At 45.9% G+C, this 27,867-nt stretch overlaps 1 protein-coding gene across 3 annotated transcripts in view; it reads left to right on the top strand.

Moving 5' to 3' along the window:
• COP1 (COP1 E3 ubiquitin ligase) overlaps positions 1 to 27,867 on the top strand; it is a 226,800-nt gene that overhangs the window by 121,346 nt on the left and 77,587 nt on the right. For all 3 annotated transcript variants that reach the window (XM_073356470.1, XM_073356469.1, XM_073356471.1), the window contains exons 13-14: positions 8,836 to 8,944; positions 10,844 to 10,925. In XM_073356470.1, the coding sequence (XP_073212571.1) occupies positions 8,836 to 8,944; positions 10,844 to 10,925 (191 nt within the window). The remainder of the gene's footprint in view (positions 1 to 8,835; positions 8,945 to 10,843; positions 10,926 to 27,867) is intronic.

Below are 27,867 nucleotides of genomic sequence, written 5' to 3'. Positions count from 1 at the left end.
ATCCCCCTGGTCCGGTGGTCTATAGCAGACTCCCACCACTACATCACTCCTTTTGCTCACACTTCTAAACTTAATCCAGAGACACTCAGGTTTTTCTGCAGTATCGTACCGGAGCTCTGAGCAGTCATACTGCTCCCTTACATACAGTGCTACTCCCCCACCTTTTCTGCCCTGCCTATCCTTCCTGAACAGTTTATAACCATCCATGACAGTACTCCAGTCATGTGAGTTATCCCACCAAGTCTGTTATTCCAATCACGTCATAATTCCTTGACATCACCAGGACCTCCAGTTCTCCCTGCTTGTTTCCAAGGCTTTGTGCATTCGTATATAAGTACTTGAGATAACCTGCTGATCGCCCCTCATTCTCAGTATGAGGCAGGAGCCCTCCCCTCACAGACATTCCTGCCTGTGCTTCCTCCCGGTATCCTGCTTTCCCACTTACCTCAGCGCTTTGGTCTCCTTCCCCAGGTAAACCTAGTTTAAAGCCCTCCTCACTAGGTTAGGCAGCCTGCTCGCAAAGATGCTCTTCCCTCTCTTCGTAAGGTGGAGCCCGTCTCTGCCCAGCACTCCTCCTTCATGCAACACCATCCCATGGTCAAAGAATCCAAAGCCTTCTCTCCGACACCACCTGCATAGCCATTCGTTGACTTCCACGATTCGACGGTCCCTACCCAGGCCTTTTCCTTCCACGGGGAGGATGGACGAGAACACCACCTGCGCCTCAAACTCCTTTATCCTTCTTCCCAGAGCCACGTAGTCTGCAGTGATCCGCTCAAGGTCATTCTTGGCAGTATCATTGGTGCCCACGTGGAGAAGCAGGAAGGGGTAGCGATCCGAGGGCTTGATGAGTCTCGGCAGTCTCTCCGTCACATCGCGAATCTTAGCCCCCGGCAAGCAGGAACATTGGTGTAGAGAACATTGGTGTAGAGAAGACCACACTTGTATTGTTTAGTAACATATTATCCAAAAATCCATATTTAATAAAAACCTAAATAACTTGAACTGCTTTACAATAAGCTCAGATTTAATGCATCTTCATAGTTTAAGTAGAGAGAACGATTGTCCAAACCCATGTTCTGATTTGCCAGTTGGGTCTTTTTTTAGATGTCACAACCATACATCAACTGTAATGGTGTGTGGTTGGGATCTCACCAAAAAGAGCAGGAAATCTGTCTGTTACATTAAAAAAAAGAATTCCGCTGAAGTTCTTAAAGTCAGGGTGAGGGCACCTGGTGGCATTATCCTTGTTGCTACTATTTTCTTTCTAGGAACTATGTTTTGTAGTGGGAAAACTACGTTACAGAATGTTCTCATCCCCAAATTGTTTTTAGACATTTATGTATAAATGTATAAGTGAGCCATACTCTAATACAGGGGTTCTCCCAACAAAATTTTTGGTGGCCTCAGAGTGCGGCCACCAACTCTTACCGGTGGCCACCCTGACAATTTTTCATAAAACTCTTAATTTAACTTCAGGAAAAACAAATATGCATGTATATGTGCCCAAATCATTGTAGTTTATTTATGTAGGGTTTTTTGCAAACTGAATATTAAAAATAATGTACAGTTGTCTCTCTTCTTTCTTGGACTCAAACAGAATAGAAACAAAAATAAGGTCTTTTGCATGTTCTTGTCTTTTGTTGCTGCTGCTGCTTTTGCTTTTTTGGGTTGCTTTTTTAAAGACTTGCTAGCTAGTAAGTCTGCTGTGAAAAGTGACATTTGTATGTTAATATCATGTATCACAGAAATAGACTTGCTAGCTGGGAGGCAGTGAAAAGTGATATTAAGAAACATACAAATATCACTTTTTCACAGCAAGCCGCGGGACAAATTAAGCCCTGGATGGGGAGGTGGGTAGGGAGGCAGTAGGGGCCAGCGGCGATGGATGGGGGGGTTGAAGGAGGCGGCAGTGGGAGTCGGGCAATGTGGGGGGATGGAGGCATGGCCAGTGCCTTGGGTCCGGGTGGGGGCCTGCCATCGTGCGGTTGGGGCTAGAGCCTGAAGTCCCATGGCCAGAGCCCAGTGATGGGGTAGGCTGCGGGGGCCAGGGGCAGGGCCATCCCGGGGGTGGGGGGGGGCAAGGCCCAGGGCAAATCAGCCTGTATGGGGCCTCCCCTTAACATGTTTTATACAGGTGAAATCTGGTTACAGTGAACTTCAAGGGTAGCTGCTGGCCACAGGTTAAATATTGATAGCACCAGCTGTATAATTATAATAAGTTATATTGTAGTTCTTTTTTATAATTGTAATGAAATTCATATAATTTAAAAAAAAAAAACCTCACCGTTCACGATCAGTGTCACTCCACTTACCTTCTGAAATCCACCTTCCTGGACTTCCTTGCAGGAAACTCACTTCCCAGTGCATATGGTCTTGCTACCCTCTGTGGATTTTTTAAAAATGTAATTAAACAGTCTTAACACGGAGAGCCCATGTCTCGGGAAGTGGGTGGCTCTTAGTAGGGCTTATATGTGCCATGGTGTTGGGGGACACCAGGACCCTCCAGCATGGAGGAGGGGCTCTAAGATCTGTTTTTTCTGGGGGCTAGAAGGGGGTGGGGAGGCGGAAAAGCAGATGGATGGAGGACCCCAGCCTGGCGGGTGGTGGAGAGAGCAGAGTTGTGGGATCCCAGGTCCTGGTACTGCAGGGAGGGGAACCCGAAGGCTGGAGAGCTGAAAGGCAAAGAGGACCCCTTAGGTAGGGAGGTGATAAGGGCTGGCCTTGGCCTGGAAGGGGCACCGGAGGACCCCAGTAGAAGGGGGAGGTGTGTGGTACTGGGGGGACACCAGGGCTGGACGATGGCGAGGGAAGATGGAGACTACTGGCTGGTACTCATGTGTGCTAGGGACAAGGGGACCTCCTGTGCTGGTGGAGGGTCCCGCCGCAAAAGGGAAGAGTCCATCCGAGGCAGAAGGGTAGGGTCAGGGTCAACCTGCCCTGGCACAAGTGGTTGGGGGGGGGGGGTGATAGGACCCTGTGGCGGCAGGTGACTCTGGGAGCCAGCAGATTGGGCTGGGACAGGTCAATCGCTGCTGCTGCAGAGCCTAAGCCCGAGTCCAGGGGGCTGCGGGCAAGAAAAGGAAATAAATGCCAGGGCCGGTGCTGCCAACGCCAGATCCCCTGCTAGTCCCCCAGGCTGCCCTGCCCTGCAAACCCCCCCCCCCACGTCTCCCTGAACTGCAGGGCCTGGGACGGTTATCCGGGTCCATCTTATGGATGGGACAGCTCTGGCCAAGGGCAGGGGGTGGTGAGGCTAGGGCCAGAGGAGGCAGTGGGGGCCAAAGGTGATTGGGGGAGTGGTGAGCCGGAAGCTGCGTGACCAGAACCTGCCACCCGCCCCACAAGAGCTGAAGGTCGGGAACTCTCACTGGCTGCCTACTCCCCGCAACTCCTTCTCTCCCCCCGCCCCAATCACTGCCTAGGAGGCGGTGGCGGCAAGAAAAGCCTCTGGTGGCAGCATTTAAGAAATGGTGCTCTAATATCACCAAGTGGAACATAGTGGTGACTTCACAGGTAGTTTGAAGACAATTGACAGTTAACTTCACGCTTCATAAAGTTTTCCAGTTATGTGTGAACAACCTACTAATACACATGGAGGCATATTGGTGTGGTAGAATGAAGTTACAAAATGGTCAGTGAGATGCAATTTGCAGTTCCAGTGAAAATTCTTATAGTGAAATTGATCTATGAAGATGAGTTTATTAAAGTTTCCCTGTACATTCCATTCCTTTTCTTCACATAACAATAAACTGCACTTCTGCAGGGTTTTGGGTTTTTTTGCCTTCTGAATTTAACATTATAGGAAACTTATGCTAAATTGACCTATTAACCTTGTCCAAAGCTTGGCGCCACCCCACCCCCCCACCCCACCCCCCCAAAAAAAAAACTGGTACTGGTTTGTAAACAGTGGCTGTGATGGGTATTTATGGAAGCAGGCATGTGACTGCATTTGTGAGGACTCATGTCTGGCCAAGAGCAAGTCTGGTGTTTTAGAACAGCTATGAAAAGGGAAGCCCTTGCCCAGTGCTGAGTGCCAGCTGGGTGCTTGTTGAAAGATTCTGCTTCACTCGGAGTAATTCATTGTAAACCTTTTTGGAGCTGGGCCCTTAAACCAGTTGTGTCTGTCTGTGTGTGTGTGTCTCTCTCACCCACCCACCTTTCTCCCACCTGCTTCCTAAATGCATTCTTGCCTATATGGGCTTTCTGATCTTTGTTAAGAATAGGGAGGAAATAAGCACTTGCATTTTTTGTTAAATTTGCACAGCTCCCCCTAGAAGTATTAAATGCTTCCAAGAAAAACAGATGATGACATAAATCCTTCTAAAAATCCCATTTACAGATTCATAGCCTCAGTACAAGGAACAAATCCTGGCATTGTGTAGTAACTATAAACCGCATCCTGTGATCTAATTACGATTTGCAATGTCCCTAGCTATGACAGGCGATAACCTCTCCTTCTCCTTGCTGCAGAGGGAGAAGGGAAAGAGGGAGAGAAAGGGATGAACAGGTAGCAGCTAATGCTTGCTCTGCTTCTGTGATTTATTCAGGAGGCAGAATTGTTGCTTTGCCATAGGTTGAGAGAAATGTGAAGATTTAGAGTTCAACAAAAAGAGAAACTAGTCTCATGGCTGCCTGATCTACAGTAGGCAGCATACAAAATGTGGGTAGGAAAACATTTATGAAACACATCTTTAATATTCTGCATGTTCACACACAGTGTATGTTTGCAGCAGCAGCGCTCTGTGATAAATGGTACCCCAACTCCAAAATCAGCTGCATCTCTTTAGTCAACTGCAGTAAAAGCAAAAACCACAAGAATAGGTTATTTTTTGTTTTAAAAATTATTCCTAAGATGTGTTTTTATTTTCATACATAAATCACATGTATGGCTGTTCCGTCCTAATCACAAGTGATGTGCTCATTACTGTAAGGTTTTGAAAGCATCAAAATAAAGTTAAGCTACAATTCTCAATCTAGATTCCCTACTCACTGGGTCCATGTGGACACTCTTTCCATTGCTGTTGGAGCCCTTTAGAAAATAATCACCTTGGAATCTCACACACTCTGATGAGACACAGAATGTTTGGACCAAATGTGATGTAAGGATTTGTAGCTTTGAATTCCCTTCGCTTTCACTTATTGGAATAATCATCTCAGAGCTGTCTCCCCTTCTGTCGTGTCATATTGTTTGCTGAGTTTTTCTCCAAAACCATTTGTCTGCTACCTTAGCTAGGGTTTGGTTAAACAGCTAAAATGTATTTTAAAAAATTATTTTAATAGTAGTTTTACTTCTGTGCCACTGCAGCGTTCGGTCATGCTGTCATTTGCATTCTTTCAGAAGCCAGTCTTACAGCTGAAATGTTTGAGCATGTAAGGCTTCTACCTGGAACTCAATTAATGTACTTACCACACAGAACTATTCTCTCTCTCTCTCTCTCTTTCACTTTTCACACTGTGTGAGTAGTCCCCATTCAGGTAAATGGGGCTACTGTGTGTAAAGTGAAGCACCCGGTGCACAAGTCTTTTTAAGATCGGAATCTCAGGCTGTCTACATGGCCCACAGTTTGGACTATGGGGGTGTGAATTACAGTGTGAGCTAATGTGTTGGGCTGTAACTCTCCCATGTGGATGCTGTGGGCATGAACAAAAAGGTATATAGTTTGTATTAATGTAGTTCTGTTTAAAGAAGACTAAACTGCAGGCTCTGTAGACAAGCCCTACGGTGCAGATCTGATGCTCAGTTCATGAAAGCAAGCTAGCAGTTGACAACTAGTTCTCTTCAGATGTACCTTGTGTGAGATTGTTTCTGCTAGTTAATCTCCCAGGAATGGAGATTTATACTGATAGCCTTTTTTCCTGTGAGTACTATCAAAAAATACAGCAGCTCAAATAGTAAGGACATCTGAACATGATGATGTGACTATTTCTAGATTTTAAAAGGAAGCTTTAAGAATGAAGAAAGCTCTCCACACACCTGGAGGAAGAGCTGTTCTATTAGTCTGATATATCCCTTGAGTATATCGTTTCATAAAAACAGGTTTCAGAGTAGCAGCCGTGTTAGTCTGTATTCGCAAAAAGCAAAGGAGGACTTGTGGCACCTTAGAGACTAACAAATATATTTGAGCATAAGCTTTTGTGAACTACAGCTCACTTCATTGGATGCATTTAAGTGAGCTGTAGCTCATGAAAGCTTATGCTCAAATAAATTTGTTAGTCTCTAAAGGTGCCACAAGTCCTCCTTTTCTTTTTGTTTCATAAACGTTAGTCTAATGATAAGTTACACAAAACCTCATGCATTGTACTGTTTAATAGAACATTCCAGGTTGTTAAAGATCTAAAAGAAGCTTGGTGATGGTGAGGGGAGAATCAAGTCAGGAAGATGAAGAAAATTATTTGTTTTTGTCGATTATGACCCTTTAATTTTTTTGAAGGATTGTGTTTAAAGATGTTTGACATATGAGACTTAAAACAGACCAGCTTCTAGTCAGTTTTTTCATTGCTACTAAAACCAATGTTGTGGGCAGGAGTGAAACTGACAAGAACCACGTCCGTCTCACTCTGCAACTAGGAGAGAGGAAAGCAGATTTTTATTCACCTACCAGCTGGAGGTGGCAAAAGGTAGAGCCCTTGAGCAGGGTCCTAGGATGGCATCCTAGAGGAAGCCCAACACTTTTGTCTTGTCTTTCTCCAGGAGTTAGATTGGAAGAAAAGAATTATGGGTGGTACTTTCCCAAGTTCCACCCACTTGTTATACAGATATAACATGCAGCTCACAATAGATCAGAGCTTTCATTATATGGTTGTCCTTCTCCTTTCTTACGTGATTTGATTAGCAGTGAAATAATTAATGCTGACATTTTAAATTGTGCTTCAGGGCACAAGTCACTCATCTGTTGGCGGTTAGGAAGGAATTTTCCCTGTGGGTAGATTATTCTATAAATTCCTACTATAAAGTTTCTTGAATGTTTTTCTAAAGCTGTTGGTACTTACTACTATCAGAAACAGGATATTGGACTAGATAGTTCTAATTTGCTCTAGTACAGCAATTTCTTCGTTTTATGGTTTTCCTTAGGCTACAGAGTTAACGGGTTTTTAAATGAACAGGATAGTTCTCTTCATTGTTTCAACCTGTTTGCTGATTCAGGCAGGTGCCACTGCATCATTCACATTTTGAAGGTCCTTTGCAACTATAAGGACCAGAGGCATACATGTTTTCTAATTAAAAGCTTGCTACTGTTCTGAAGATACAGTTAAGCTTCATTCTTTCTTAGCAGCTGGTGTTGAAGAGTGGCTTGAATTCTTGCCTGGGCATTGCCTCTAAAATTAGTACTCTACATCTTAGTTCAGTTTTCTGGCTGCTAAGGCTTGAAAAATCTAAATATGAAGGGGTGGTACAAATGAGTGAAGAGGTGGAGGTGAGGGTGTGAACAGGGATGCAGATGTGGTTGGGTGGGTGGAAGGAGTGAGATTGATGGGATAGATTAGAAAGGAGGTGTTCTGCATGGGGGAGGGAAAGAAGTGGAAGAGATAATATAAGGGTTGACGTATGATAGAGAGAAAGAAATGGACACGGAGAACAACACAGAAAATGGCAGGTTAGCAATCACATTTTTAAAAGCCTTAAACCCTGTGTGTGTATAAGGCTATAGATAGCATTTAAAAAAAACAACATGTTAATTAAAACATGCTAGCGAACGCACTTCAAAACATCACCTGTTTTCCTACAGTAGACATACCCTAACTGGGTTATGGTGACTCAGTCTCTAAGACCCTATCTGGGCTGCCGGTTTTAGAGAAATTTCCCTGCGTTGCATTCACACCGTTCCAGCAACAATGGGAATGCTAGCATAGACTGACTGATTTATCAAGACTGTAATAATCTAAGCTAGTTACTCTCTCATAGCTATTTGGTGACCTATGTGAAATGGATCAGTGTCCGTTCAGTTCCTCTTACATGCGTCACAGTTGACAACTGGCACTTTTTCACACCAGATGGGCCAAAAATTGGGTGAATGTGTGTTCTAAATTCTCTTACCCTTATTGAAATATTTTTGGACACCAGGTTTGAAGCATATTCCCAGACCAGTAAGAGGAAGCTGGCTCTATTATTGTCCATGTTGTACCTGTTAGAAGGTTTCACTCTTCCATATTAATCCGATGCTATATCCTTCAGGACTGCTCAATTCAATATAAAATACAAACACAACCTATGTATTTTCTCTGATCCCTGTTTAGAGATCTCCCTCAAACCTTCCTTTCTCAAGTGACAGAGGAGGGCACTCTTTAAATTGAGAATGCAATGAATAGTCTGTTTCTTCTGTGTCAAAGAGGTCATAGTCTCCTTGCTTTTTTTTTAATCCTTTGGTACCAATGTAGTTGTATATCTTACAGCTGTAGATTGCATTAGTGGACTTCTGCTTTTGGCATCATGGTTTAAATTGTGGCTTTTAAGGAGCTAAAAGGTTAAAATGTTTTTCCTTTTTTAAAATTCTGGGTCTCTGCAAGTGCAAACACATATATCCTAGGAACAGAGCATTAAACAGCATAAAACATTATATAAGTTGCAAATAATATCTTGAGATGGTAAACTGCATAACAAAGACATTAAAAACACTTGTGTAGTTTGTATGCTGAAAATTTTTCCAAGTTTCTGATGCTTTTTGTTTTTTCCTTTTCTGATTATTTTAATAAAAGGCAACTGATTCAAGATTGTGTACTTTGGGACAGCCCAAAGCAAAGATCCTAATTGACTTGAGCTATTGCAATAATTATTTTTAAGGTGTATAGAATATAGTTTAAAGTAAGATTGTTTGGGATTTTCTCTTTTTAAAGCTGTATCAGCTGGAGTAGCTACCACAAGAACCTGTTAGCCAGCAGTGACTATGAAGGCACAGTCATCCTGTGGGATGGGTTCACAGGACAGAGATCAAAGGTCTACCAGGTAAAGTGCAGTCACCAAGCAGTACCATTTTCGTCTTTGCAAGGGCCATGGCTTCAGGTTTGTCTGCATATTAATGTTCTAATTAAGGTGTTTCTAGTAGTGCATTGATGGTTGCATGAGGCAAAGTGGCTGCATCTACAGTAGGTGAATTCCCTTGGCTAAGAGGGAGTTACCATGTTTTTGACTTTTCTATAACTCCATTGAGTCATGATTCTCCAGCAGTGACCAATGTAGCTTCTTGTCACAATAGTGAGGCACACGGCAGCCTTTAAGCAGTGATTGTGTGGCTAGCCAAAACCCTGCTGTTGGGGCACGGATCTGGGAAAAGGAAGAGGAGTTACTGGAGACTTTTCTTCCATGTGAATTTAAAAAAAAAAAAAAAACCTCTGCATGGCTGCTTCATTTTCTTCTTAGAAGTTTTGTTGCTGTACATTCAACCATGATCATATTTGCAGAAGGCCTAAAAAATAGTGAGACTAGCGCGCCCACTGTAGAGAGAGAAAAGCAAAATGCCAAGTCATTTGAAAAGATTGAAGTAGTGGAGCTGCTGGCAGCCAGGGCAGATTTGATGCTAGTAAATAGAAAGCCCTGCACGTGGGACAGTAAGCTAGCAGCTCAAACACAGAATAGGTGAATGTAATCAAGCACTTATCCATTAGAATTTATTTTCATCTTGTCTCCTTAATCCTGTCTTAACGTTACTTTTCCATTTAATCAGTTGTAATGAGGGCCACTAGGAAGGTGTGTGATTGGAACTGAGAAGTTGGGACAGGAGGTGGTGGACCACTTCTTAAGAGTAGATGCGAACTGCTGCCATAGAGCGTGCATCTCTCTTTGACAGTTAAATAGGAATGTAAGATTTTTTCCTTAAGTTAAACAGCAGCTCTCATTATTGTGTATTAATCTGTATCATAAGATTCTGTGTTGACATCCTTTTATTATGTGTATGCCAACTAGAAAGAGATCTCACTGGACACAATGAATCTTAATATAATGAATTTGAGGACAGATTATTTATATAGTATAAATTTTCATTATGAATATGAAATGATGAAACTGGAGTTATATTCCAACTGTTACTTGTACTAAAAGAAACGAACTCCACTTCATTATTTAAACTCCCTATCTATTCTTTTGTCCCTTCTTCCAGATTTTCATAAGTTGAGGTATGTGCACAGACATATGCTGTATACATATTTGAAAGGCTACTTGGAACATTGTTCTGGATGTTCTTTTTCATGCCCTCTTCACGTCTCTTCTCAAGCTTTGTGAAGGTTTGAAATGACTTGACTAACCTTCAAGTTTCATTTAACAGAATGTTACGGAGCTAGTATATTAAACCTTCCTCATCACTTATAAGGAAACAGCATTCAGACTTGAAATGACACATGTATATGCGTGATAAACTACAGTTCCTGTGACCACTTAAACTTTTAATACCTGAGTGAACAATACTCCTCTTTCTGGACTTTCTAAACAAATTCAATAATCTCCTTGTTGAAAGATGCATTTTAATAGTATTTAGAAAATTCATGCATTTTTTTTGCTCAGAGAATGAAGGGCCACAAGGGAGTAGTAACACACCAAAATATACTGTCATGAGAAGTCTCCTCTGAGATAAGCAAATAAGCAGTACTTTTAAAAAAAAAAAAAAAAAAACCCACCCCTGGATGTAACTTGCTAGTGTTGCCATCTTTTGGGGCTTCTCTTAAACCACACAAGCATTAGTTTGTGTGAGAGAAAAATGTATTTAAGATCATTGCTATACATAGTGAATGTCCATATCCAGAAATTCCATCTTAATTCATCCAAACTGCATTTGTTTTGCTTTACTGCGTATTTTAGCGCTGGGAATTATAATGTACTACATTCCAAATATTTTCCTCTTTCTCAAAACAGGAGCATGAAAAAAGATGCTGGAGTGTTGACTTTAACTTGATGGACCCTAAACTACTGGCTTCAGGCTCTGACGATGCAAAGGGTATTTTGATTTTTAATTCTAGTGCTAAAGGCTGAACTCATTGTGTATTCCTTATGGTTGTCAATATAGGATGTGTCAAGTAACTGATTCCTTGGCTTACTTAGATAGTGTAACTGACTTGCCCAGGGTATTATAGAACCATTTAGGATCAGATGAAAGTGGGGGAGAGAGCTTTGTCTAGAGCTGGCTGAAAAAAAGGGAATCCTTTTCCTCTGAAAAATTTTGGTTTTTTTTTAAAAAAAAACAAAAACCTGTTTCAAGGGAACTGAAATGGAATTTTTTAGCTTTCTCGTTGCCTGCACTTGTCAGTTGCTGAATTGCCACAGAAGTAGAGAGCCTGGACACTCAGCCTGCACCTGCAGCTCCTGGAACTGGAGAGGCAGAAAGCCATGGCTCTGACTGTCGCCTGGAGCTGGTGTGGGAAACAGTGCCCTGGCACTCTGCCTTGGCAGCCCTCTGTGAAAACTTTTGCCAATTTCACTTGCCAAAAGTGAAAATAACAGCCTTCCAGGTGGGCAGCCAGGCAGCTGCCATTCTGTTTTTTTTTTACCAATAGAAAATCAAAATCTTTCAGAAAAATTGAAATATTCTCTTAAGAAATCTTGATTTTTGTGAAGTGGGCATGTTTCATTTGGAAAATCATTCAGATAAAAATTATGGACCAGTTTTAGTCTAGTCTAGGATTTATGGGGAAAGTTGTGTATCATGTTAGCTAGTACAATCCAAGTAACATCATCTTAAACTCTAGTGTAAACAAGGCAAGTTTTACTACAGTGTATGCCAGACTGATAGTTGAAGATTTGGGGAGCTTTGGTTTAAAAAAAAAAAAAAAGTTTGTGTACAAGAAAGAGAGTGGCTACAGATAAATGTGTGGAGACTGAGAATGTCCTCTCTTGCTTTTATCTAGTAAAATGGCTTTCTAGTAAATGATGATAAAGTATTAAGGATCATGCACAGCAAGAAACATCTTGTCCTATAGCAGAGATTCTGAAACTTTTGTACTGGTCACAAAGCCTCTGAGCCCCCACCCTCACCCCGAATTAAAAACACTTGTTTATATATTTAACACCGTTTTATAAATGCTGGAGACAAAGCAGGTTTTGTGGTGGAGGCTGACAGCTTGCCACCCCCCATGTAATTACCTCGCGACCACCTGTGGGGTCCCGACCCCCAGTTTGAGAACCCCTGTCCTACAGGATGTGTGACATGTTTTTTTGAGAAACTTAACAGCAATGTGAACAAAATTGGGTGGTGGTCAGGAAGGCATGGGAACTGCAGGAGTAGATGCTGGGAGTGAGCTGCTTCTTGCTTTGCCTCCTCCCAAGACTCCTGCTGGGCCCTGATGACCCAGGATTTTGGAGCTCTCAGCAGGCACACCATTGTGTCCCACAAGTTGAGCACTGCACATTGGAAGTAATACAGTTTCTATAAAGGGGGAATGGATAGAATTGAAATACATAATCTTTCTCCTTCCCTAAAGAACAGGACTTTATCTGCAGTCAGCCTACAATATCACATTAGGCAACCATTGCTTTTGAGTTCCTTCTGCAGCCACTGGCGGTCAACTCCAAAATGGGCGCAAACAGCTTTGGACAGAGCTGTTCATGATTTACTTTGAATGACAAATTAATTTTTCATAAAATATTAAACCTCGCAAGCCTCTGCCCCCTAAATTGCTTTTAAATTCTGTTTCAAAAGGAAGTCATATTAGCATTTCTTAAATGTGTTTGACGTTCTCGAGGTAATTGGTAATTCCACTTACAAAATGCAGCCTTTATGATGATTTCATATTATGGAGATTTTTTTAAATGGCTTTTAATAGATTTTTTCTTCTTCTTCTTTATGGTGGAAATAAGTACTGTTTCCTTTAAAATTAAATGTAGTAAGAAAAATTCCCTCTGTATAACTGATCAACCTTTTCATCATTTTGCTCCCCATTCATGCTGTGCATTTTAAAAAGAGCTTATCTTCCAAATAGACATGCATTTATTAGCATGGTAAAGAGCTGTCCGCCTGAGCTGACTTTACAAAACAGGGCCTCACTTCACAGCTTAACAATTCTTTTCTGCAGAAACTGTTTTTAAAAGTGCAGTGTTTACACACACAATTTATGTATTAATGAAGACCTGCATTTTCAGTACACATCCTGCATTTCTGTTCAAATAGTAGTTCTTTCTTTTTAAAGGTATATAGGTTTTTTTCTGATCCAGCCTGGGCTAGACGGTTTCATTGCCCTCCTCATGCAGTCTTTTCACTATTTACATATATAACAAGGACATCAGAGGTGAATGCCAGAATTGGAGACCTATTTAAAAGTATTTTAAATAAGTATAGCTCTTTTAAATGCTGTAGTGGAGAACTCAGTTTGCCAGACATCTGTTAGCCAAATGTCAAAACCTGCTACCCAAAGCTCATAGAGACAATCTGGTCAGGGTTAACACCTGGTGGGAAGCCCAGCACTACCATTCCCTTCTTCCTCGCAACTATCCCTAATGCTTGGATATGTGGGCACTGAGCTTTCTGTCTGTAGTTATTGGCTTTGTCTGGAATGATGGGAACTGTAATGCATTTTCCCTTTCCTGGCATGGTGGGAGCGGTTGGGGGTGAGATCTTTTCCTCCCCCAGCTCTTTTCCTAATTGCTGAGTGGGGCAGCTTTACTAAACCTCCTTCCCTTATCCCTGCTGTAGGATGTTCCTGTCTCTCTCTCCCCGTTCCCCTTTCAAAGTGGTGACAAGGTGTCGGATGCCTGGGTACTTGGTACACTGCAATGCCCTTTGCCAGATACACACACACACACACACAGAGAAGGGTAATCCTGTGATCACTCATCTGCACCTTTCTCTGACAAAGATCATACACAGCAAAGGGAGCACTGAGCAACGGAACCCTTCTGGAACAAAGATTGCCTCTGATATAATTACAGACAGCATGCCAGGGCTCTGCGTACCATAGAATCATAGAATATCAGGGTTGGAAGGGACCCCAGAAGGTCATCTAGTCCAACCCCCTGCTCGAAGCAGGACCATTTCCCAGTTAAATCATCCCAACTAGGGCTTTGTCAAGCCTGACCTTAAAAACCTCTAAGGAAGGAGATTCTACCACCTCCCTAGGTAACGCATTCCAGTGTTTCACCACCCTCATAGTGAAAAAGTTTTTCCTAATATTCAATCTAAACCTCCCCCACTGCAACTTGAGACCATTACTCCTCGTTCTGTCATCTGCTACCATTGAGAACAGTCTAGAGCCATCCTCTTTGGAACCCCCTTTCAGGTAGTTGAAAGCAGCTATCAAATCCCCCCTCATTCTTCTCTTCTGCAGACTAAACAATCCCAGCTCCCTCAGCCTCTCCTCATAAGTCATGTGTTCTAGACCCCTAATCATTTTTGTTGCCCTTCGCTGGACTCTCTCCAATTTATCCATATCCTTCTTGTAGTGTGGGGCCCTAAACTGGACACAGTACTCCAAATGAGGCCTCACCAATGTCGAATAGAGGGGAACGATCACGTCCCTCGATCTGCTCGCTATGCCCCTACTTATACATCCCAAAATGCCATTGGCCTTCTTGGCAACAAGGGCACACTGCTGACTCATATCCAGCTTCTTGTCCACTGTCACCCCTAGGTCCTTTTCCGCAGAACTGCTGCCTAGCCATTCGGCCCCTAGTCTGTAGCGGTGCATTGGATTCTTCCGTCCTAAGTGCAGGACCCTGCACTTATCCTTATTGAACCTCATCAGATTTCTTTTGGCCCAATCCTCCAATTTGTCTAGGTCCTTCTGTATCCTATCCCTCCCCTCCAGCGTATCTACCACTCCTCCCAGTTTAGTATCATCCGCAAATTTGCTGAGAGTGCAATCTACACCATCCTCCAGATCATTTATGAAGATATTGAACAAAACCGGCCCCAGGACCGACCCCTGGGGCACTCCACTTGACACCGGCCGCCAACTAGACATGGAGCCATTGATCACTACCCGTTGAGCCCGACAATCTAGCCAACTTTCTACCCACCTTATAGTGCATTCATCCAGCCCATACTTCCTTAACTTGCTGACAAGAATACTGTGGGAGACCGTGTCAAAAGCTTTGCTAAAGTCAAGAAACAATACATCCACTGCTTTCCCTTCATCCACAGAACCAGTAATCTCATCATAAAAGGCGATTAGATTAGTCAGGCATGACCTTCCCTTGGTGAATCCATGCTGGCTGTTCCTGTTCACTTTTCTCTCATGTAAGTGCTTCAGGATTGATTCTTTGAGGACCTGCTCCATGATTTTTCCGGGGACTGAAGTGAGGCTTACTGGCCTGTAGTTCCCAGGATCCTCCTTCTTCCCTTTTTTAAAGATTGGCACTACATTAGCCTTTTTCCAGTCATCCGGGACTTCCCCCGTTCGCCACGAGTTTTCAAAGATAATGGCCAATGGCTCTGCAATCACAGCCGCCAGTTCCTTCAGCACTCTTGGATGCAACTCATCCGGCCCCATGGACTTGTGCACGTCCAGCTTTTCTAAATAGTGCCTAACTACCTCTATCTCCACAGAGGGCTGGCCATCTCTTCCCCATTTTGTGATGCCCAGCGCAGCAGTCTGGGAGCTGACCTTGTTAGTGAAGACAGAGGCAAAAAAAGCATTGAGTACATTAGCTTTTTCCACATCCTCTGTCACTAGGTTGCCTCCCTCATTCAGTAAGGGGCCCACACTTTCCTTGGCTTTCTTCTTGTTGCCAACATACCTGAAGAAACCCTTCTTGTTACTCTTAACATCTCTTGCTAGTTGCAGCTCCAGGTGCGATTTGGCCCTCCTGATATCATTCCTACATGCCTGAGCAATATTTTTATACTCATCCGTGGTCGTATGTCCAACCTTCCACTTCTTGTAGCTTCTTCTTTATGTTTAAGATCCGCTAGGATTTCACCATTAAGCCAAGCTGGTTGCCTGCCATATTTACTATTCTTTCGACTCATCGGGATGGTTTGTCCCTGTAACCTCAACAGGGATTCCTTGAAATACAGCCAGCTCTCCTGGACTCCTTTCCCCTTCATGTTAGTCCCCCAGGGGATCCTGGCCATCCGTTCCCTGAGGGAGTCGAAGTCTGCTTTCCATTCCATCCTCTTCATTAACCAAAGATCATCCAGAATGTGTTTGTGAGAATTATCTGTATGTTGCCTTCCATAGGAGAGAGTGGGAGCATAGAAGCACTCTCACTCCAATTGTTCATTGTATTTAAAAAAGCAAATTATATATTTAGTTATTAGTATTTGTAAAGCAGTCTGCTGCTACAGAGGTAGCTGAAATTTTTACATACACACCCAAAGAGTTATGGGGACTGTTGGAATGTTGGCCCATGTTACCAGAGCCATGAGAAGCTGCATAGCCTTCTGTTTTCTGGGGGTATTTCTATAAAATGGAAGGCTATAATTCTAATTTAACCAGAAAAAAACATGACTTTCATTAACTCTGGGGCTGGACTGTCTTAGGCAGTTGACCTTGAAACTAAAAATGGAAAAATGTAAGAATACCTACTTTCTTTCTGAAGTTTTTAGAAAGGGACTTGGTGTAGGTGTCAGCAATACTATTGCTACATATTGGGACCCTCTGAACCACAGTAAGCAGGGAGTTTGAAATCTCCTGGGGCTTGAAAGGACATCTTGGAAGGCAGCCGTGACCTTGTCTGCTAGAAACTCTTCAAAGAGAGGTCTCTTGACCAGTACATGGTGGAGACCACCAGGTGTTCCTTCTCCTCCCCTAGTGGCCACATTTTATAGTTCTGTCTCTGAGAAGAGGAACAGAAATAGACCATCATGTTGTCTTTGTCTTACCGTCAGCTCTATACCCTGCCTACTCTTGGGGCATTCCTGGGCATGTGCAAACACCTATTGCCAAACTTCATTACATAAGCATTATTTTAAACATTGATGGTATGAATAAGTGGCCAGTTTATTAAAGGAAACAGAAGTTTGGGGGGAAAAGTGTCCCGTGGTGACTGGTATTGACCTTAAATTCTTACTATTGTAAATACTTTTATTGCCCCATCTCAGTTGATGGGAATTTAAACCCAGTTCGTCAGAGCAGTTTTCTTCCTCAAATTGAAAAATAATTTTCAGACATAAGTCACATTCCCTTCTCTATTTTTGACTCTTCCTACCAGTAATATAACTTTCAGCCATTGGAATGATCATTGATTGAAACTGCCTGTGACTAACTGCTAAACATGCATTTAATAAAAATCCTTCTTAAGCAAGTTTTGGTAACATAGTCATAGCCACAGAAATAGATTGTAGGGACCTGCAAGAAGCTATTATACTCTTTCAGTACACAGCCTTTGAAAATGTCCGAAAAATAGCCCAAAAAAAAATTGATATAAATAAACTATATAATGGGCAGCATACATACCTCTCAACTGTCAAACCTTCCAACTTGTGATTGCAAGCGAAACATGGCAAATGACCAGACTCTGGCTGTAGTTGTGGCATGTTGTGCCAAAACTGATACCATTATAATACTTTTTAACTATAAAAACCTGTTTTGAGGATATTTCCTCACTGTGTGAATTTAATTAAATCAGCACTTTAAAAAGAAAATGGGGGAAAAACAAATTTCATCATGTGCCATTGTAAAGAGACTTCCCATAGGTTATTTGCAGAGATTGAATCCTGGACCTTCAAATCCCCAGTCAGACCTCTATGACTTGAGTTCAAAGAGTAATTAGTGGACTACCTACTAGAGGGGTTTTTGAGACCCACTTTGCCAGTGGGTTCTGTTCTAGGAGCGAATGAAATCTAGTGGTTAGAACATGTTTACTAATCAGATGGCCAAGTCTACATATATGGCCATTTTTCTGAGAGGCTGTGTGGTTGGCCTGAGTACATTAAGACGTGGATCTGCCATCTTAGAGGCCTGGACTCTATTCCCAGCTCTGCCTGAAGTGGCCTTGTTCAACTTATCTATTAACTTACTTGTAAAATAGAATGATACTTGAGTGCTGTCTAGGTTAGGGCATGAGGCCTCGTGCAGTGCACAGAAATTAAGGCTTGTCTATTCAAACAATTTCTACATGGCAAGCTGGGGTATGAAAATTCTCCACGCTAGCTTGCTGCGGTCTAATTGCTCATGTGCATCCTGCTGATGTGTTTTAACAGTTTGTTAGAGCGCTTTGAAGTCAAAGTGCTCTAATGAACTTAACCTGCTGGCACATGTTCCATGTGGACAGCTACACTGTGGCAGGCTGGTGTGGAGTAGACTCACACCTCAGCTTGCTGTTGTCTAATTGTTCACGTAGACAAGACCATAAATAGCATTCACAGGTAAGAAGATCAGAACTTGTCTCTAGCTGTTTGTTCTTCCGCCCTAAACTACAGGTTATTTGGCTGGGCAGAGTGTCTGTCGGTGTGTGGAATATTTCTACGCTTGGCGATCAGACATCCCAATTAAACCGAAATGCTGATTGTCCCACAAAATTCCAGTACACTTGAGAGCTCAGTGGAAGGTTACTTTTAATTTTCATTGTCTCATGTGTATGGAGAAGAAGTTAAGACATCTGTGTGAACTGGTTTCTCATAATGTGAATTAGTGAAGGTAAAATATTCTCTCTGCCATCTAGATATAGAAATAATGAATAGGCAGCAGTTCTGCACATACTGAAACATGTTGAGTAGTTGCAGGGAACAGAGTGGGTTAGTTCAGGTTTGCAGAACTGGGTCCATGAAAAGGAAGGGTGACCTGCTAGTTAGGGCATTGTCTTGGGAATTGAAAGATCAATTTTCTGTTCTCAACTCTATCAAGGACATTGTATTTGACCTTGAACAAGTCGCTTGGGGCTTAATTTTCAAAAGTGGTGCTCCCACTAATTTTAATTGGAATTTTAGGTGCACATTGCTTCTGAAAATCAGGTTAATCTCTCATGCCTCAGTTTCCTAGTTTATAAAAGGAGGATAATTGCCTACTTCACAGGGGTTTTGTGGCTATATTCATTGTTTGTGGGGTGCTCAGATGCGACTAAGAATGCCATGGAAAAGTAAATAAATGAAATAATAGTGTATGGAGAGAGTGACTGTGAGAAGAGAGAACTGTTCTCATCTCATAACTTACAGACATTGCTTTAGGTCAATGTATTATATGGGATGATGAGGGAAGCATGATCCTGTAGTGTAGGCCGAGCTTAGAAATCGATAGACAAATGGACTAATTTTAGAGAATGGGCTGGGTGATACTGTTATAGCAATATCATGTTACCTGGTGTATTTTATATATAAATAAAATGACTGTTCAATATTATGAATGTTTTGTGAAGAATATTAGCTACTATTCATAATGTAGATGAATGTTCCTTTCAGCTACCGCAGTGAAAAGTTTCCTCTCTTACTGAGTGTTTCTCCAAAGCTCTGCCCCACAGTAGGTTAATTTATAAACTAATGAGCATTTGAACCAAAGCGCCAATCAATGAAACAGAAACTTGATAAAATTAAATCAATTTTAAACCCAGAGCCGCTTCCCAGACATCATCTCGTTTGTTTTGTGAGGTGTGGATGCTTGGCCACATGGAGAGATGCAGCTCTCGGCAGCAACAAAATTAGGCAACGCATGCTTAAAGATCAGTTGATCTCATAGGGTAGTTTGCCTCGTCAACACAGTTCTAAATGTTGTCAGGGCATCTGTATGTTTTATAATTACCACCTCAGTCTCCACAAAACTGCTAAAAATTCACAGTAAGGGAAGCAAAATTTATACAACCAGAGTTTATGAACCTGTTGTATACACATTTATTTCCGGCTAAAATGTGACTTGTGATGTGGTTTTATGTTTTTTAAAGTTAGGGGGCAGGAGTTGGTAAGGGGGAGGAAATTATCAAGAAGCCAATAACACTGTTGTAATCAGAGCCCTGTATATTCCACAACTATGTGGTCATGGAAGTTGCTGTGGAATCTAAACCTGGTCTACCAAATGTAGCAAATTTCATGTTGGTTTTTATGAGCACCCTTACTGATTAAACAGCAGATGAGCTCGTCAAGCTCATTCTACTCTTTGTGATCTGAAGAGGATTTGAATGAACTTGTGCAAAGGTGAAAGGCTAGTGTGCTGAAAACTGAGCCCCTGAATTATTTGTTACAAAATTAAGATCAAGCATTTGCTCGTTCTTCTTCAAGTGCTTGTTCATGTCCATTTCACATTAGGTGTGCGCATGCTGGGTGCACGAGCATCGGAAACTTTTTTCCTTAGTGGCTCCTGGCGGGCCCCCCCAAGTAGTGCCGCTGCGCCCCGCATGTATACCCCCGCCGGCCCGACCCCCTCCAGTTTCTTCTTACCGTCTGTGGTAGCGTTGGAACCAACCTCTCTCTCTCGTAGAAGAGCAGTCCCTTAGCCTTTAGAGTAGCTGTTATCAGTTCGTTTACATATAGATTGTGAACACTTAAGTGATTAGGTGCTTGGAGGTCTCCAGCACCGGCCCCGGGGCATGCCGCATGCCCACGGCTTCAAGACTTGCGCCACATGCCACAAACCTATGCCAGTTAGTGAGCCCCACAACTCGTGTCCACGTTGCCTTGGGGACGGACATCAAACTGAAAGGTGTAGGATTTGCAAGGCATTCAAGCCAAGGACAAGGAAAGAAAGAGACTTTCGCCTAAAGCAATTGTTGATGGAGGTCGCATTGCAGCCGCCGGGCCCGGAACACCCAATGCCAGCTCAGGCTTCCTCGGTGAGTAGTGCCCCCGAGCCGTCGGGAGGCCCAGCACCAGCAAAGCACCGTAAACTGTCGGCCCTGGAGTGCCAGGCTAGGCCCCGGAACCGATCATCCTCCCCGTTGCGGCCCCCAGCGCGGCCTAAAGAAAGGCGTGGTCGTTCCCCGCACAGGAGGCTGGCGCCTCCCAAGGCACCAAGCACCAACAAGAGCAGGAAGGCCACGGTACCGGCGTTGACACAGGCGGTCCCGGTGGCAGAAGCCCCACCAAGCCCAGACCTAAGTGAGCTCAGTGCGGACAATGGGCTCGAAGGCATAACGGATCGGCCCTCTATGCCTGGTACCTTTTTGAGGCCGCAAAGGACCTTATCGAGCTGTCGGCAGCGAGCCCCCTCCCGTATGGGGAGAACCCTCCGGCACCCATACCTCAGGCGCCGTCAAGGGGTAAGCCGGCAATGGTGTGCCGCTCGAAGACACCGTCCTGGCACCACTCCCGGAGTTGGTCCCAGTCGATCGCCGACTCTGCAGACTCGCACTTGCCAGTGGCCCAGAAGGAGGTTGCGGCACTGGCAGCAGGTCGACGCGAAGAAGCACCAGAAAGGGCACACCGCTCTCCGGCACCACCCAGAGACCGGCAGTGGGAGGAGTTGAGACGGCCCTCGCCAGAGGTCTCCCGGTCCCGGTCCTGCTCAGCCAAGAGCCGCTCATTCTCCCGCTGGCACAGATTGTTGGCACCGCCATGGCCTTCGCGATCGGCGTCACCGTAGTCCGGCGCCAGCTCCGGCTGCTATAGCTACCCACACCAGGGCCCGGACAGCAGGGATCCTTAGGGGAGCTGGCAACTTCAATGGGGGCCGCCAGGCCATTGGCCCTTCTGGACCCCCTGGGCCTATCAGGAGTGCCAAGGAGCCCTGTCCAGGGCAAGTTACTTGGTGCAGCAGTCCTGGTCCCCACACTGATGCCAGACTGTGCCGGAGGCAATAGTATCCAGGCTCCAGCATCCCCCCCACCTTAGACTGGAGAGTCCGGTACCGAGCCCAGTGCCGTCCCATGGAATCCTGCCCCGGCCTGAGCCAAGGGCCCCTGCCACAGGAGATGGGGTGCAGGAGGACTAACCAGAGGAGGTCAAGCAGCAGCTAACCTCCTCGTCTTCCCCCGATGAGGCGGTGGCGGGTACAGAGATATCCAGCCCTCTTGCCAATAGACCATAGAGCCCACCAGGAACTGCTGCACAGAGTTGCCCAAAATTTGGGGTTGCAGGCCTTGGAGACGGTTGAGTAGGAGGACCCCATGCTGGACATTTTGAGCCCCAAAGGGCCATCCAGAATAGTGCTCCCACTCCTTAAGACCATTCAGTCTAACTATATAAGACTGTGGCAGACCCCGGCCTCCAGTGTTCCAACGGCTAAAGGAGTAGAGCATAAATACTTTGCCCCATCTAAGGGCTATGAGTTCCTATTCTGCCACCCGAGTCCATGCTCCCTAGTGGTTTCGGCAGTGAATGAAAAGGAGCGCCATGGACAGGAGGCCCCAGCCCGTAAGGCCAAGGAGGCGAAACACCTGGACCTTTTTGGTAGAAAGGTGTACTCATCTGGGGGCCTTGAGTTGAGGATTGCTAACCAGCAGGCCATCCTCAACAGGCACAATTTCAACTCCTGGGCGGTGGTGGGGAAGTTTAAGGACAACCTCCCGCAAAGTTCCCAACAGGAGTTCACGGCCCTGGTGGACGAGGACAAGGCAGTAGCCAAGACTTCTCTCCAGGCCTCCTTGGATACGGCAGACGCGGCGGCTAAAACAGTCACGTTGGGTGGTCATGAGGTGCTCGGCGTGGCTCCAGGAGTCAGGCCTGCCCCCCCCCCCCCCGAGGTCCAGAATCCTCCCCTTCGAAGGGTCCGGGTTCTTTTCAGAGCAGACAGATGCAAGGCTGCATAGCCTCAAGGACTCACAGGCTATGCTCAAGTCACTGGGTATGCAAACCCCGCCAACCCAGAGGAAGCCCTTTAAGCCGCAGCCTCCCCCTCAACGCCAGTACCAGCCTCGCCATAGGCATGAGCCTTACTGTAGGCGAGGCAGGGATAACAGGCAACGGCTTACCAACAATAATGCACCGGGCACTAAACCAAGGCCAGCACAAACCCCAGCGGGGCACAGGCCCTCGAGGACAGTGTACCAGATCAGTCACCAGATCCATCCCTTTGTTTCCTGAACCGCCTGTCCCGTTTCTCCCAAGCCTGGTCCACCATTACATCGGACCGTTGGGTCTTACGCACGGTGCAGAATGGGTACTCGCTGCAGTTCACCTCCCCGTCCCTCTTCAGGGACCCCTCTCGCAAGCATCTCCTAGAGGAGGAAATCCACTCGCTGCTACGGACGGGGGCGGTAGAGGCGGTGCTTCACGGCCTAAGGGGAAAAGGGTTCTATTCCCGGTACTTCCTCATCCCCAATGCCAAAGGGGGCCTTCACCCACTCCTAAACCTGCGCGGGCTCAACAAATTCCTGGTCAAGGCCCAGTTCCGCATGGTCTCTCTGGGCACAATCATCCCTCCCCTGGATCTGGGGGGCTGGTATGCCACCCTTGACATGAAGGACACGTACTTTCATATCGCCATTTTCCCAGCACATCGGTGGTTCCTACGCTTCACCGTGGGCAGAGAACATTATCAGTTTGCGGTTCTCCTGTTCGGTCTAGCCGTGGCCCCAATGGTGTTCACAAAGTGCATAGCGGTGGTGGTGGCCTTCTTACGGAGGCAGAGAATCCAAGTGTACCCGTACCTCGACGACTGGCTCCTGGCAGGCCAATCCGAGGCGGAGGTGCGGGGCCATGTGGAGGTTGGCCCTGAGATTGTTCTGTGAGCTGGGGCTCCTGGTCAACATCCCCAAGTCCACGCTCGTACCCACGCAGAGAGTGGAATTCATAGGGGCGGTCCAGGACGCGGTGCAGGCCAGGGCAAGCCTTCCGGTATCCCGATTTTGGGCTATCCAACAAGCAGTGGCCTCCCTGCGCCAGTTTCCAACAACAACAGCCAGGTGCTGCCTGCGGCTGCTGGGCCATATGGTAGCATGCATGCACGTGGTCAGGCGTGCCAGACTGAGACTCAGGACTCTGCAGGCATGGCTCGCTCGGGTTTACCGCCCAGATAGGGACCGCCTGGACTTGGTAGTGACAATCCCAAGGGATGTGCTGGACTCCCTGCTGTGGTGGCAGTCCCAGCCTGTGGTTTGCAAAGGTATCCCCTTTGCTGCCCCACTTCCGGACCTGACGCTGGTGACAGATGTGTCAGACCACGGATGCGGGGCTCACCTGGGGGACCTCATGACGCAGGGGTTGTGGTCCGAGGCAGAGCGATTGCTCCATATCAATGTGAAGGAGCTCAGGGCGGTTCGTCTCGCCTGCCAGACCTTTCATGCCACTCTGAGTAGTCACAGCGTGACAGTTCTGACAGACAACACTACTGCCATGTTCTATATAAACAAGCAGGCCGGGGCTCGTTCCTCGCCACTCTGTTGCGAGGCTCTCCTCCTCTGGGACCTTTGCATAGGATGCCTCGAGGTGAATCGCATGGGGAATCTCCCGGGGGTGTGGAACAAGCAGGCAGACTCCCTCAGCAGGTCGAACCGCATGCACAAGTGGACGCTCAGGGCGGATGTCGTGCTTTCGCGCTTCCGCAGGTAGGGGTTTCCCCGGGTAGATCTGTTTGCCACCAGATCCGATGCCCAGTGCCTGCGGTTCTACTCGTTCCAGGGCTGCAGCCCGGGCTCGCTCACAGACACATTTGTGATCCTGTGGAGAGGGGGCTTGATGTATGCCTTCCCCCCGCTCCCCTTGGTGCACAAGGTCCTGTTCCAGGTGCGCAGGGACAGGGCGGCGGTGATCCTCCTTGCCCCAGCCTGGGCCCGCTAACACTGGTACACATAACTCCTAGAGCTGTCAGTGGACACCCCAGTAGTCCTGCCCCGACACCGGGACCTCATTACACAGGACGGCTGGCGGCTTCTCCACCCCGACCTGCAGTCACTGCACCTGACGGCGTGGAGGCTCTGCCTAAATGCCCTGGAGAGCCAGTGCTCCCTTCCTGTGCAGCAGATTCTGCTTGGCAGTAGAAAGCCCTCTACCTGGGTGGCCTATATGGCCAAGTGGAAAAGGTTCTCATGTTGGTATGAACCCCGACAGGTGCGGCTGGGCCAGGCCCTGGTGCAGGCCATTCTGGAATACTTCCTGCACCTCAAGCAGCAAGGGCTAGCCCCATCCTCACTCAGAGTGCACCTGGCAGCCATCTCCGCCTTCCATCCGGGGGTCTCGGTGTTTTCCCACCCAATGGTGGGACAGTTCCTTAAAGGGTTGGAGAGGGTGTTCCTATACTCCCGCCCCCCAGTCCCTCCATGGAACCTTAACCTGGTCCTTTCTAAATTCATGGGACCCCCTTTCGAGCCCCTCGCTACCTGTTCTCTCCTCCACTTTTCCTAGAAGGTGGTGTTTCTGGTTGCCGTTACCTCGGCCAGAAGGGTGTCCGAACTGAGGGCCCTCACCTCTGAGCCACCATACACAGTATTTCACAAGGACAAGGTGTAGCTCCGGCCACACCCCAAGTTCCTCCCTAAGGTGGTGTCCCAATTCCATCTGGGTCAGGACATTTATCTGCCGGTGTTCTTCCCAAAACCCCATACGGACCGGAGTCACTGCAGCTTGCACACCTTGGATGTGCGTCGAGCACTGGCATTCTATTTGGAGCACACCAAGCCCTTTCGCAAATCCACGCAGCTGTTTGTGGCTGTGGCCGAGAGGTTAAAAGGCCTCCCAGTGTCGGTGCAGTGGATTTTGTCTTGGATTACGAGGCGTGCTATGAGCTCACAGGTGTTCCGGCCCCGGCGGTCATGGCCTACTCGACCAGGGCGCAGGCGACTTCCACGGCTTTCCTGGCACAGGTCCCGATCCAGGGGATCTGCAGAGCAGCCACCTGGTCCTCGGTGCACACCTTCACGACCCACTATGCGGTCAACCAGCAGGCCAGAGAGGAGGCGGCAGTTGGCAGAGCGGTCCTCCAAGCAGTTGTTCCATGACTCGTATCCTCCTCCAGAGGTAAGGTTGTAATTCACCTAATGTGGAACGGATGTGAACAAGCACTCGAAGAAAAAACGGTTACTTACTTTCTCGTAACTGTTCTTCGAGATGTGGTGTTCACATCCATTCCAGCACCCGCCCTCTTACCCCTCTGTCGGAGTCGCTGGCAAGAAGGAACTGGAGGGGGTCGGGCTGGCAGGGGTATATATGCGGGGTGCAGTGGTGCCACTCGGGGGGCCTGCCGAGAGCTGCTAAGGGAAAAAGTTTCCGACGCTCGTGCACGCGGTGCGCGCACACCTAATGTGGCATGGACGTGAACAACACATCTCAACGAACGACAGTTACGAGAAAGTAACCGTTTTTTATATTGATGTAGTGCCAAAAAGAGAATTACCCATATTGAACACAGTTGCTAACTTGTAGAACTTAGTTGGAAGGCTGCCTAATGAGTGTTCAAAACAAGTGGCTGCATGGGGCATACATTTGTGAGTGGCACTACTATGAGCTATGTGTTCATTTGACTCCCACAAATACCCATAGACCCTATAGCTTTCAATCTAAAGAACATTGTCGGCTGGCATTATGTTTTTTTTAAACCAGAGAAATCAGAATTACTTGCTTCCTCTGCCATCAGATCAATAATGCTAATGTCCTCTGCTGTCACTGCGACATACACTGCGCTTCTGTTGGCATCTCTTCTTTAAAGCGAGAACCTAACGCTTTTATTTGCTTGAAAAATTCTCTCCTACCCCCTGACTTCAGATGAGGCACTAGATCATCTAGTGTCACTTGGAACAAGAGAAGGTCCAGGTCATGCTTGCAAAGCTGTTCATTATTTTTAATGTAGCTGGTTGTTTATAATGTATATTAGGCTTTTGGTAAATAAGAGAATGGATTATTACTCTCTGAAAACTGATAGGTGTATGTAATCTATCTCTTTTCATAATTATTGTATGCAAATGTCATATGTATCAACATCTGCGTTTGATTGGGTATATATGATACTTAGTAATGGCTCCAGGTATCTGTCAGATATTCCCACTGTGCTGTTTTTAAAGGATGCATCAATATGCTCAAAGCATTGCGGTTTCTCTCATCTTTGAAACAGTCCTTCAAAGATGGCCAGAATTAGGGCATGCGAGGAGCAGCACTCCCTCCCCTCCCTTCGTGTGAACTATTTTAAAAAAAAGAGAGGGGGGAGACTCCACTACCCTTCCTGTGGATAAGCTGTCCCCAAGCGTAGTGGTTCTATAGGCATCTGTCTAGAGGCTATGCCTCTCCTGCTCCCCCGAAGCTCCTGGGGAAAAGCTAATAGACTGGGGCTGTAGCAATATTTTTGTATATCTTTCTTGGAGCCAAAGCAGAGTGGTGTTTTTCCCCACCTTCCTCCTGGTCAGCCCTCTCTTGTATCACCACATGGCTTCCCCTTCCCCTCCACAGAGGCACCAGAGTACCCCTTCCATACAGAGGAGGGAGATCTGTCTATAGAGGACCTGTCACATGCAAGTCTATGTGAGCCCTGTCTGTTTTCATACATGGTCTGGGGAGAACAGCCTCTCTGTGTGACCACTATTCAATACGTAGTTGCCTTATCCCCCACTAGAGCAAAAGGGGAAAATCAGGAGGTATATTCTGACTCTTAGAATAAGTCTGCTTCCTGGGCTGCTCCTGGGAGAGTGCAAAAACGCAACACCGTTTCCTCTGGGCTCCTGGCAAAGCTGTGAGTTAAATGGGTACCTTAAATGTGAAAAACTGAAGGGCCTCAAAGACTCTCCATCGCTTCTTATTTGTGAAAGAGGCCTGTCAAAGCAGGCTTAAAATACAATCACATGTATGTGAGTGTTTGTGCATACCATTTCCCCTTGTAGAGTAGTCCAGTACAGATTAATCTTTATTTATATTTACCTCTACACAATAGTCATTCACATGGATTGAATTAAAATGTAACAATAAAAAGTAGTGACAGGTTATACCCCGGTGCAGCTTTTTTTCTCCTGGTACCAAACTTTGAAGAATGGAAAACAAATTGTTCTTACTAGTTGTGCTTACAGGTACATTTAAATGAAATCTATGCAGAGTGGTTACAACTGAGCGCACTGAACAGGAGTTCTTCAGAGCACAGCTGGATGACAGAGTAGGTAAAATATCAGCCTCATTGCTCTTGGTTATACAAGTCTGCAGTCCAATAGCCTTGGGCGTACTGTGATTA

This window comes from Lepidochelys kempii, chromosome 8 (genome assembly GCF_965140265.1).
Source record: "Lepidochelys kempii isolate rLepKem1 chromosome 8, rLepKem1.hap2, whole genome shotgun sequence".
Classification (NCBI taxonomy): Eukaryota; Metazoa; Chordata; order Testudines; family Cheloniidae; genus Lepidochelys; species Lepidochelys kempii.
Note: the sequence above shows the minus strand (reverse complement) of the source record. Positions and strands in the feature narration are given on the sequence as shown.